Source organism: Tyto alba, unplaced genomic scaffold (genome assembly GCF_018691265.1).
Source record: "Tyto alba isolate M040663 unplaced genomic scaffold, T.alba_DEE_v4.0 Super-Scaffold_39, whole genome shotgun sequence".
NCBI lineage: Eukaryota > Metazoa > Chordata > Aves > Strigiformes > Tytonidae > Tyto > Tyto alba.
Genome location: NW_024881314.1, coordinates 5,395,538 through 5,408,556, shown reverse-complemented (window position 1 = coordinate 5,408,556; position 13,019 = coordinate 5,395,538). Strand labels below are relative to the sequence as shown.

Genomic DNA, 13,019 nt, shown 5'->3' with positions numbered 1-13,019 from the left:
TAGCAGAAAGGTTAGGTGCTAGGGTGGAATTAATACTGATTATTTCCATTCTTAAAAACAGATGGGTAATTTAGGTGCATTAGTCCCATTGATAGCCCAGATCAGCAAGTTTCCTTGAGGTATCATTTCCCACTGAAAGCAGCAGCAGCTAAATACCTAGGAAATATTAAGTATGTGGGTCAAGTCATAGGCACTTTTGAAACTCCCCCTCATTGCCCTAGAATAGTAACCCTCTATTTTCATTCAGTTAATATTTAAGTCCGTGATCCATGTGTGGGACTGGATCGTGCTGTATCTAGGCTGCCTTTGGTAGCTGTTCTCAAGCTTGGGTTCACGTTCCCAGAACCAGCTGCCCCGAAGCAGTTGCTATCCCACTGTCTGTAGGGGCAGAGCTCTAGGAAGTTGGTCCCTGCTGTGTCTGAAATCACCCCAGACTACAGCCACCCCATCTAGCAGTGCAGATATCAATGGGTTTGGGTTCAAAGTTTAGCTTCTATCCCTAAGATAAGGGCAATACATGGATACACAGTGATAAATAGTAACACTTACATAAACATAAATTAAAATAGAAAACAAAGTCTCCTTTCAGAACTGTTTGTGCTTTCTTAGTAATCACCACTCCTTATTTACCAAGAAAAAAGGTCACATAGTAATGCCTTTTTTGAAAGCTTCAGTCCCTTGAGTAGCCTTGTGAGATAAATCTCTTTTTCCATAGGAGTGCTGGGGGGAGGAGGGAGTGTCCAACCAACTGTAGCCAACTTAGAGCTCTGATGCCATGTAGACAACCATATAATGCAAAATATTTACTGTAAAACAATGGGAAACATTGAGCTATGATCACTTTAGTCCTTTGCACAAACAAGGCTCCTCAAGAGGTCATGTAATTTCACAGGCATGTGTCCTTGCTGCATGTTAAACAGCAACTTGTGACGCACAAGTCCTCCTTTTTCAAACTGGGTGAAAGTCATCTCTCTATAAACATGAGCCACGAGCTCTTTCAGTCTCGAGTCCTATTTCAGAGCATGAAAGGGATTTAAAAGTGAGATAGAAATATAATGAAATCACTGCAAAAGTAAAACTACTGTTTAAAGAAGTATTTCTGCAAGATAAACTAAATCAGTCTCACCTCCAGACCATTGCCTCATATTCCATTTTAAAGATTAGATCCTCAGCTGGGTGAACAGCATAGTTCTACAGAAGTCACCTTAGCTCAGACAAGAATTTACTTGTAAGGGTTCAGCCCTAAGAAATGTATTGTTGTGATATTTTGGAGAACCAGCTGGGCTGACTGAAAGCACGAAATTGTAATTCACAAAGAACACCAGCCAAAATATATGTATTATATAAATATTAATAATAAAAGGTCATAATACATGTAAGCGTACTACAAAAATAAAAAACCTGGAATGTTTGCCTAGCAGTTTTACTTGGGAGGTGAGAGCAGGTAATGTATGAGCAGAGACTGATCACCATTAGTGACATTATTTTAAAAAGACGCTAGAGGTCAAATTCTGGCATCAAATTTACACGCTGGTGGGAGGGTCATGAGATACCATCTTGCCTTCTGCCAAAACTCTCTCTCCAGAAATTTTCTGGACTGTGCAAGAATGATGCTCAGCCTCTATGTCCAAACCAGAGTCAGCCAGAAATCCTCACACTCTGCCTGCAAACCAATTGACTGGAACTGGAAGGGACAGCTGACATAAGTGAACTCTTTGACAAAGAACTCAGCTGCTTGGCAGCGAAGCTAGAAAAAGCTGGACTTTGCCAGCCTTGCACAGAGGTTACCACCAAATACACTGGGCTAGTGTTGTCAGACAGGATCTTTGTCAGGCAGCAGGTTTGATGACATCCTATAGCTCAGAGCTACTTGCATTTTATTCTGAAGACACAGCATTCAGCAGGAAAATCTCATAGGAATTAGAAGAGTAAAGGTGTAATGAAAACAGATTTAAAACTCCAGGAAAAAAACCTGCCTTAGCCACTTACATTCTGATGACCTGAATGCTTTGGCTGTCTGTGCCAGCCTCACAGATTTGCATGGTGTTATAGGTGGTGTCATTTAGCAGGGACCTAAGTTAGGTGTGAGGTGGGTCCCCACCAGTGGGTTCCTCCTGCCCGGGAGCTCAACCCAGTGCCAGGTTTCTGTCCCCTTCCATCCTGTTCAGCCAAGCCCACTATGGGCCAGACCCTGCTGCCATCTCCTCTCTGCTTCCCCCTCCGCTGGGCTGGCTGGGCCTCGGTGCTGTGAGCCAGTGCCAGCCACACCTACCACCCAGCTGTACAGCATTCATGGGTTCTTTATGTATTCTCCTATTAAGTCCATAAGGAAAACTGCTTTTTAAAATGTGAAAATATAAAAATACATGTGCCCATAGAGACTCAACCTCCATCCTTGGGCAAAACCCAAAAGGAAAGGTCCTACCCAACCAACGGCACCCGGCCCTGCTCTGGCACTAGACAGACGCCCCGCACCTTTAAAGGCCGCGTCCCCCCCGCACCACCGAGAGACAGAGACCCGTGAACCCGGAGAAAGCTCGGCGAAAACGCGACACACCCCCCGCTGCCCCTCGGCCCGCCGCAACGCTCGGCGGGGCGGTCCCCGGCCCTGGCGTGGCGGCCGCGGAGCGCGGCGGAGGCCGGGAGGGGCGGGGCGGGGCGGGGCGGTGTGGGGACTGCCAGTGCCCCGCGCCCGGCCGCCGCCTCTCGCCGCCGCCTCTCGGCGCCGCGCAGAATGGGGGCACCGGCGCGGCGGGGCTTCTCCGAGGAGGAGTTTCGGGCCGTTTGCCGGGAGCTGGACCAGACGGTGTCGACCGCAGACGGGCCTTGGGAGCTCCTGGTGGAGAGCACGGGCGTGAAGATCTACCAGCTGTATAACGAGGTAGGTGGGCGGGCGGGCTGCCGTGCCTCGGGCCCTGCCCGCCCGGGGCTGCGCCCTGCGTGGGGGAGCGCCCGCGAGGCGGGGAGCCGGGGGTGCGGGGCTGAGGAGCGGGGTGCCTGGCTGCCGGGGGCAGGGCAGCGCCGGCGCGTTCCCGCCCGGGTCAGGCTGGGGCCCGTGGCCCGTCCAGGCGCTACCGGTCGGGGCTCAGTTTCTCCAGGCTCCCGGAAAGCAGCTTTCGGGGTAATGCTGTGAACTGCTGATGGAGAAAGCTGCTCGGCTGCGGTGAGCACCGGTCCTGCAAACTGCTGGGGGAACCCGCAAACTGTGTGGCTCTTAAAGCTTGTTAACAGCCGGTGGCTGGAGAAATTCCCGGTGGAAGGTGCTTTCGGCGACAGGAGCAGTCGTGGGTCTAACAGGGCATTTGCTCTGCCTGCCCCACTTCTCTCCGAGCCCCCTCTCAGGGGTGCGTGTGGCAAAGGAGAGACCGCACATCAGCTCCCGAGTGCTTCCCATGTTGGAGCATCCTCCTGATCTGCAGACTCCTGCTTCCCTTCCTTTTCCCTCTCTCCAAAACTCCCTTCAAAGTGATTTTCCGCATTTCTCCCTCCAAAATCAGGCGGTAGGTAGTTCAGAAAGGGTTGTGTCCTGGTTTTGGATGGGATAGAAGTATTTTTTTTCCTAATAGTTGGTACAGTGCTGTATTTTGGGTTTAGTGTGAGAATAACATTGATAACACACTGATGGTTTACTTGTTGCTCCTTAAGTTTTTTTTTTCCAGTTTCTGTGCTCTGCCAGCGAGCAGGTGGACAAGAAGCTGGGAGGGAGCTCAGCTCGCCAAAGGGCTATTCCTATACCACCGATCATCATGCTCAGTATATAATGTGGGGGGAGTTGGCTGGGAGGGGTAGATCGCTGCTGGGGGACTGGCAGGGCATTGGACAGAGGGTGGTAAGCAATTGTGTTGCATCACTTGTTTGTTTTTTTTTTTTTTTTTTTTTCCCTCCAGTTTTAATTATCTTTTTGTTATATCTCTTTTCCTTACAATTATTATTATTATTGCTATTTAGTTATTAAACTGTCCTTACCCACGGGTTTTATTTTTTTTCCCAATTCTCTTCCCCGTCCCACTGGGCAGGGAGGAGTGAGCGAGCGGCTGTGTGGTGCTTAGTTGCCGGCTGGGCCTAAATCATGACAGGTTGGAATGAAATTCCCCCTTTTGGGGGGGGACTTCCTTCTTAAAAGAAGTTCAAAACTTTAGACTTCCAAAACTGACTAGTAAGTGATTAATTTAGTAGGTATACCATAGTGATTTATGATTTAATAATGACTGTTGAATCCATATAAACGTCCTATTTCTTTATCTCTGATCATATTTACCTCTCAACTCCTTATAAAGCTGGACTTCATGCTGTGCTTTCATGAAAAATTTGTATTCTGAAAAATGGTTTCAGGCATGTTAGGAAAAAAATAGCAAATAAAACAAACATATAGGTCTGTGTGAAAGGCAAGACGGGGTAGGGAAAGTCTTGTTTTTAAAAAAGTCACTTGACACACCTTGGAACTTTTTGGTGGTAAATATTTACGGCCTGGACATGGTAGCTGGCGATAGCAAGATGAACTTATCAAGGGGCACGTGCAGCAAAAGTGAGCCTGTGGTGTCTGCCAGATAGCTGTGCAGGAATTAGATAAGCTGGGAGTGGGTGAAATTGAAACTTCAGATCTGGAGCTCATCACAGACCTGTGAATGCATCAGGGAAGGAAGGCAAAGTAACTTTGGGAAGTTGGAGGCTGGATTTAGGCAAATAAATGGGATCAGGTGTCCACAAGACTTGTATTGGGGCAGCCTGTGTTGCTGGGGCTTTGCTGCTATTGTATAAATTGAAGCTGGCTAGATGGAAAGTAGCTCAGGCTTCTCCTTCCCATGCTTTTATACAGAAGGACTATTGAGCTGACTAAAAAACACTGAGGTGTCTTTTTTTATTTTTTTTTTCTCCCAGTATATTGTACAATGACCCTAATTTAGGCTAGATGGGGGGACTAGGTAGGCTTCAAGGGACCTTTCTGAGTCCAGTCTTCTGATTCTGCCGGGAAACGAGTCTCTTGTTTGTTTTGTCTTTCAGTTGCTTCAAATTGCCACATGAGAAAAAGAACCAGGTCTAGGAGGAAGGTCTTTGCTTAAAACTGTTAGTGGAAAAATTGTTTTTTAACACTTATTGAGGTACAAGTCCACTATAGCAGTGGTAGATACAATAGTGCGTTGTATAGAAGCATGAACGTTGCAAAGCATTCTCATATAACAGCCTGAAGTATAAGCATACGTAACTTGCTGGAAAGCTTATTCCAGATCGTGCAGTACTTGATACCCTCCCAGAAATGGCTGAGATGTTGAAGCATGTTATGTAGCATCTGGAGACCTTGCCACAAGAATTTAATGCTTCTGGTAAGCTTCAGTATGGGCAGGATTTAGACCACACTGGCCACTGGAGATGAAAAGCGGTGCGTGAAGAAACATGTTGCCTTTGGAACTGCTTATGAAGTAGAAGGGTACTTGTGTAAGGGATGGAGCAACCATTGTGCAGGGCAGGGCAGCCTGTCTGGATTTAAACTTTCATGTATAGATCAAAAAGTCGAGAGGTTAAAGACTGAATCTTGCATTGTTTTTTGAACACTTGCTTTCAGAGCTGTTGAGCACATTTGTAGTATGTGCCCCACCTAACTTCCTTCAGCTCTTCTCCCTGCTGCAGAGTACTTCCCTTTCCTGTGTGACTTTTCCTCTTCCCATTCTGTTTCCACAGCAATCAGGACTATATGAGTATAAAATCTTTGGTGGTCTTGCTGACTGTCCCCCAAAACTCTGTTTGGATGTCTATATGGACTTAAATTACAGAAAACAATGGGATCAATATGTTAAAGGTAAGCTCATCTAGGCAATTTAAAAGCAAGCTTTATGTCCTCGTTGACTCTTCCCGTTAAAACTTTCTTCAAAGGTGTTTTAAAGTTGCTGCATCCAAAGACTTTGGGCTAGACTTAAGTTTCTTTTGGGATAAGGTTGCACTCTGCAAATATACAAATAAAGACTGACATGGAACAGCTAATATCTCATTCTCGTATAGCTTTCTTCTGGAATTAATTATTTTCATGTTGGTTACAGCATATAATTGGCTTCACTTGTTATGCTGGACCACCTTGTAGTTTCTAGTTGTTGTAATTCCTAGGTTAAATTTTAGTGGATGTTCTGGAAAGAAATGGAGATGGTACATTTTGTGTATCTTTGCATACTGCAGTTGAGCAGTGCTATCATAGAACACCAGGTTGGAAGGGATGTCAAGAATCATCTGGTCCAACCTTTCTTGGCAAAAGCACAGTCTAGACATGGTGGCCCTGCACCCTGTCCAGCTGAATCTTAAGTGTCCAATGTTGGGGAACACACCACTTCCCTGGGGAGATTATTCCAGTGGCTGATCTTTTGTGAAAATGTTTCCTCTGGCTTGCACCAGTTTGACGCGTGATGGAATGCCTCTTCCTGAAAGCATTGGTTGTTCTTGGCACCTTTTACAATCAGAAATGGGTGTATCAAGAGAATCGTTGATGACTTGGGGCTTTTGCAGAGAAAGGAATACCTAATTTAATTGTGTTTAGTTAATGTTGTCTTTGAAAAAGGGAGTTGAACCTGGACATACATATGATGTTAAAACACCTTAAGTCAACACTGACAAGGCAAGGATTTAGCAGATGTAGCATCCAGTAATCCATTTATTTTAAAGATGGGGAGCCTCTCCTTTTTAAGCCTGTGCTTAGATCAGTTCAGGCCAAAAAAACTGAAACATGGTCAGAGTGTTTTGCTGAACAAAGAACGGCGTTAAAGACCAAAGGAGTGTTGAATGTTGTTTGTTAAGTCTAGGACAGCTCTATGGTGAACAATTACTGGTAATGCCTTTGGCTGTAGTGATACAGAAGACCACATATTTGACTCTTGTCAGTACTTGGTCAAGCTTAAGAAGCTATGTCTTCATTAGTAAGTGTTATTTGTCAAAACGGGCAATAACTTTCTTGCAGCAAAGGCTACTTTGCCACTAATGAAACAAAAAGAGCTGGAGTGGGATTCAACATTATCATATTGGATGTAAAATACCATGTCATCTTGAGTTATTTCAGTGATCTAAGTGCATTTAGGAGAACCGAATCCTTCTTAAACAAACACTTTTTTTTTTTTTTTTTTTTTAATGCCTTCTTGGAGAGAAGAAAGGAAGCAGTTGGGGGAAGCTACACCCTTAAACTAAAAAAACTAGATAATTGCCCAGAGCTAGCATTTATATCCTTGCTGCTGATGATATGTTTATCTGTGAATTTCTACTTGTGCTGGTACTTAAAGTCCAGCATTTCACAGAAGTTAACTCCTGAAGGACATAGACATAATGTTAATGCTTTCCTTTTAGCTTAAAAATTGACACAAGCCCACCCATTCTTTAGAACTAAACATGTGATGAAATAGTGCTAGCCAGCATGTTCAAGTGTAAACAATACAAGCTTGTTTTTTCTCCATTCTCATTTAGGCAGAAAACCTAGAAAACTTACATTCAGGGCCTTCTTGCTCTTTGTTTTACAGTTTGTTTTCCTTGTTGCTCTTACAGCTATGCAATAATGGCAGTCCAAAGAAGAGTTCTCTGCTGAACTGCTGGCTGACATTGCAATAAAAACTTGACCAGAGTAGAAGTAGCTGCCTTTTTAGTTGAAAAGGTAACTGCTCCTGTGCTAAGCATAAAAGGAGCTAATCTCTATCCCCTAGTTCTGTTCAGCAAAACTCTTTATGAAGGCCAGACTGGAGGCAGATATGGACATGATTCCTCTGAGTACTTCAGAGGGTTGTGCTTTGATCTGTTCTTGCCAAGCATTGCCAGAGGCCTGGGAAGTTTTGGCATCAGTCTGCTACTATTGTTGCATTGCTGTTAGTACCCAGGCTATTTCTGGGGCAGGCTTCTGGAGATCCACAAGATGTGGACATCCTGAGGCCTGCTCTGTGCTGAAGCTGCCAATTCAGCAGGGAAGCTGTGACTAGACTGTAGAGTAGTGACTGAGGTACCATCTGCTTCTGTGGCATGATACAAAATGGTTTGGCCTGAACAATACTGAAACTTGCTACTCCTGATTGCAACACTGACCTGGCTGAAATCATACTTACCAAGAATTTAACAGTCATGTTTGACTGCTAAAGCAACAAATGCAGCTGTACCTATTGTGAATAAAATTAACTTGTGATCTATTGTAGTAATGCTAATTGAAATCCGGTTATTGATTAAAACGTACTGTATTCTGCTTTGGTCAGAAGCTGCTCACTAGTATCGACAAAGTAATTACAGGTGGGACGTGACCTATTGTGTGTTTTTTCTGTGTTTGCAAAAATACAAAGGTAGACGAGTTAGTAGCCAACAATTGCATCGAGGTCTTTAAAACAGTGTCTTAAGCCCTTTGAAAAAGGAAAGCTTTTCAGTTAGCAATGGACGTAAAGCTAATAAACCAATGCTCCAGTGACCTCTGGTGGGTAGTGTAATTCTGGAGCTTATTACAGTGCTGGGAGTATTGTGCATCCAGTACTGCTTCAGCCTGGAGAAGAGGAGAAGCTGTTTTTGTGGGTGACAGCCGACTTGCAGGACATACTAACAAAAGCCTAATTTGGAACATGTTATGTAGGGAAGGAATCTCCCATCTGTGGTAGTCTTCTTGCCTTAGCAATGAGATTATCAGTCTGTTCTAGCCTGATTTTCAAAACCACTGAATGTGATGTGGCAGACTCTGCGTTAGCACTGCAGGATACACAGCACCTTTAGGCAGAAGTCTTCTTACAGGAGGAGAAGAATATTCTGACTGTTAATACAAACCACCTTTCCAGATCTCACCCTTTTTATCTGCACCCACGTAATAACCAGTCCCTGGACAAACAGACATTTACCCTGGCTTAGCCCCATGGCTTGTCAGGTCCATTACCCTCATAATAGCAGTTACTGCCTCAGGGAAGAAGCTGTGCAACAGGCAGTTTTTCAAACTCAATTATGTAGTTTAATTTGAATTAGTTTTTCTCCTTTATGCCACATTACTACACTGCTGTGTTTTAGTAACTATTCTTGGATATTTTTTTCCTATTCAGCTGCATTCTGATTGAGTTTCCAGGCAGACTGAAGATGGGGTAATGAAGGCTCATAAACTGCTCAAGCTTCTTGTTCACTGTTGCCTGCATATACTGCTGTGGAATTCCTAATAGCTTTTCCAAACTTCATTAATCCCTCATGTAAGACCACTTCGGGTATAGAAAGCAGTAGCTGTCCTAGTTCTGTGTTAGTTCGGAAACATTTACAGGGATAATGACATGCTTGTGAAAAAGCATACTTGACTTGTGGCTCAGAATTATACAGAATGTGCATAGACAAGGAAGAAGCTTTGAGATGGAAAGTCCTTGAATAAGCTAACTGTTTGAAAAGGAATACAATTCTGCCTCTCCCAATAATTGTTCTGATTTTGTTAGGTGGTTTTGTGGGTTGTTGGGTTTTTTGGTTTTGTTTTTTTTCTTAATCGATTAATTCAATAGCAGCAGAAAAACAGGCCACCTATTTTTGTGTATTTGGTTCCTGAACAACCCCACTACAGAACTTCTTATAATGTGTCTTCTGCAACTTTACGTACGTATCAATTTTGACATAAGGTTTGCATGTAAAATGTGTTCATGTCAGAAATCTGAGCAGTTCTTGATGCTGTATGTGATTCTGTTGCAGTAGAAGATAAAAATATCTAACAATCTTCCTTTTTCAACTATAGAACTGTATGAGAAAACATGTGATGGTAAAAAAATAATCTACTGGGAAGTGAAGTACCCTTTTCCTCTCTCAAACAGAGATGTATCCTTTCAAGTTTTTTGTTCCTCTTGCAGTTTTTGTCACCTGGTCATCCAGGGATGCTAACAATGTATGGATTCTACTGCTCTGCAGCATTTGATCCAAGATCTTGCAGCCCTCATGTTACATGAACATGTATAACGTGAAAAAGAATGTGGGTGCCTCTTCCTACACACAAGCTGAGTTATTACTCTGCAGTATTGAATCCTGTAGAAGCATAAGAAATATCTTGAAAGGGCTGGTATTTGTAATGGAATTCACTTGTCAATTCTTCATAAGTCAAACTGACACTGTTTTGACATGCCTCCTCAACTTGGAATACAGTATGTCTATGTTCGTGAATGCCGAGAGATGGATGTTGATGGGCGGAAGATCTGGGTTGTGTTAGCTCAAAGTGTGTCAGTTCCTCAGTGCCCTGAAAAGCCTAGTATTATCAGAGTTAAAAGCTATAAACAAAGTCTGGCAATTGAAAGTGATGGCAAGACTGGCTCGAAAGGTAAGAGGTCAAGAAAGTGTGATCACTAGTTGTGTAGCCAAAGAATGTATGTATTAGCAAAATGCACAACAGGGAGCCTGGAAATTTTAAGCTGAAAACCGTTACTATAAAGTGGATCTACTGAGCAGTAGGAATACTTAAAAATGAATGGAGCTTTTGGAAGCATCCACTGCAGGGTGCTACTGTTAGGAATCTTTTATTGAACAGGTGGGCTGGGTGGTTAAGAATAGACTACTGAGCACTTTGTTCTGCCCCCACTGCGCCCAGCTCACGCTTCTTTTCCTGCCAGGCAGTTCAGTTGGGTAGAGTCTGATACTAGCTGCAATCTGGTTAACTCAGCAATGAAAAAGTATCATGTTTGACAGGTTTACAGGTTAAAGGGTTTGCCTAGAGATTGACTCCCATCTGAGATTAGTCCTTGAAAGGCAACCTTACTTTAGTCAGCCCGTCTTTTAAAATGGTTTGCAACAGTCTAAATTAATATTATTTCACTTAAAGCTTTCCAGAAGTCAACTAGGAATGGCTATACTTACTTCACATTCCACTTAAGTACAAGTTGACTTTTCTGTGAAGAATTTAGAGCAGAACTATTGTACTTGGTGCTTTGATCATGCACACCAACAGCTTTTGTTGTATGGTATTAGAGCTAATACTTGGACTATGGCTGGATAACTTCCTGGTAACTTCTCTCTCCTCTCTAGTCTACATGTACTACTTTGATAATCCTGGTGGCATGATTCCATCATGGCTGGTCAACTGGGTTGCCAAGGTAAGTAAAGGTTGACAGCACGATTGTCTTTGGCTGATCTGTTTCAAACAATGCATTTACTACATCCATACATGTCTTTTGCATGTTAGGTAGAATAGTTTTTTTTCTGAAATGGATGTATTGACCTTTCTAACTCTTCTGTAGTCCCGTTTTTAGATTCTCACTATTGTCTGCTCTCATGGCAGCTGTCTTAAATTTTTTTGTTTATTCCTATCAAATTCCTTTGGTTAGTCAACCAGGCAGGTAAATTTGCAACCAAAATAACAAATCCATGTTCCAGAGCATATGTGAATGGCATTAACACAAGCAAACTTCAGTAATGTAGTCTGTTCATGAAGGATTAAAGGAATGCTCTGCTGCTTTCTACAAGATCTTAGAATTGTCCTGTATTTCTTTAAGGCCTTGATCTATAGTGGGAATTCTCATCTTGCTTATAGTTTTTCTTGTTTGCATTATACAAGAATGACTTTTCCAATTTTCTCTTCACAGAGTGGTGTGCCTGCCTTCTTGAAGGATATGCAAAGAGCTTGCCATAATTATTCTATGAGTACATAGGTCAAAGTTGATCTGAATTGTTTAATTCCTAGAGTTCTGCACTTACAGGGATGGCTATTCTATATTACACTGGATAAAATCTACCTCTAATATTGGAAAGAATTTTATTTTAGTTGGTTTTATGCCTTTGAATTTTATTAGGTCTTTGTTTCCATCTCCAACTGAAGAGCTAGCTACTGGCAAGGTTTCACCAACATCAGCTGCATCCTTTTGGAAGTACTTAAGTTTAGCTTTGTCCCCCGTGTTTTGCTTATGCTGATTGTCATGTGTCAGCTAGAGGAGTTCTGTTGATTGAAACATTACATCCTTGGACAAGAGACAACGATCTTGCTAGGAAAAATGTCTGAACTTGGACCCAAAATTCTCTGCACGTGTTATGCCTAGATCTGCTTTTGTGGCCTTGCAGGGTGGCTTCCTACTGAAATTGAATAATGGAATTTGCATTGCTTAGGAGGAAACGCTTTTGCTACCCACGTTTGTCATTCAACTGACTGCCTGCTATAAACTTAAAAAGTGCTGAGGGCATATATGTAAATTACTAGAAGTCTGCAGTAGGATCTGGAACTCTGTTACTAAGCTTCCTTGTGATAGCTTTAAGTCCATATATATAAAAGGACTTGTGCCTAAAGCCTTGCATTCACATCTCAATACCCCTGTACGAAAAGTAAAAACCATTAGGGATGTCCAACTGGAAAGAAAGGAGGATTTGGCTTCCGTGTCTGATTTAAGGGGAACAAGTTACATCTTCAGAGTCAGTAGCCTTATCAATAAAGCAGCTTGGATACCAGCGTTAAAATGGAAGTAATTTTAAACTGGATGCCCTCAACCGAATATGAGTGAACTTGATGTGAAACTTGAGCTTGCTTTCATTTTTAAATTTCATGCTGATGCAAATAATTAAACTAATTTTGGATGCTAATCAACTAAAAGCACAACTCAGCAGCAAATTAAATTTCTAGCACCTTTGTAGGGGGTGGGGCAGGGTGAGGGAGGATGGAGTGCATATAAAGTGAGAGGGCCTCAATCTCAGGGATTTAAAGTATTCTGCACTGTTACTAAATCTAATCCTGTTACTGAACAAATCTTGTAATGGGGTAGCTTTGTCTTATTTAAAAAAAAAAAAAAAAGGTTGAAGTAATTGCCTTTATACTTTGTGTAAATGCTTGTTTCCAATAAACCATTATTCTATCCATGTAGTGCTCTTGTTCTGTCTCTCACATTTAAGAGTGGCCATGCTGGGTAGATCACAAATGACAGGCTGATATCATGGGCTGTTTTAATTTAAAGGCTTTTGAAAGAATAACTTGGATTCATGATAACTATGTAGGATTCCGTGTGTTCTGAAGAACTTGCTGCCAGCAGTTTAGGCATTTTTCGAATGTCTTTGACTTGGAGACCATTACTGAATTGAATATTACAGTGCTAGTCAACTTT

General features: G+C 42.7%; 1 protein-coding gene across 2 annotated transcripts; it reads left to right on the top strand.

Annotated features, from left to right (window-relative positions):
* The first annotated feature begins 2,658 nt into the window (after window positions 1-2,658).
* On the top strand, window positions 2,659-12,781 carry LOC104360120 (phosphatidylcholine transfer protein). 2 transcript variants are annotated; one of them, XM_042802695.1, is made up of 6 exons: window positions 2,659-2,881; window positions 5,677-5,794; window positions 9,689-9,768; window positions 10,090-10,261; window positions 10,963-11,030; window positions 11,520-12,781. In XM_042802695.1, the coding sequence occupies exons 1-6, from the start codon at window positions 2,735-2,737 to the stop codon at window positions 11,583-11,585; spliced, it is 651 nt and encodes a 216-aa protein (XP_042658629.1). In that variant the 5' UTR covers window positions 2,659-2,734; the 3' UTR covers window positions 11,586-12,781. The 2 variants fall into 2 exon arrangements, with proteins under 2 accessions (XP_042658629.1, XP_032858464.1); XM_033002573.2 differs by lacking the exon at window positions 2,659-2,881 and adding an exon at window positions 3,808-3,829.
* Window positions 12,782-13,019: the final 238 nt, after the last annotated feature.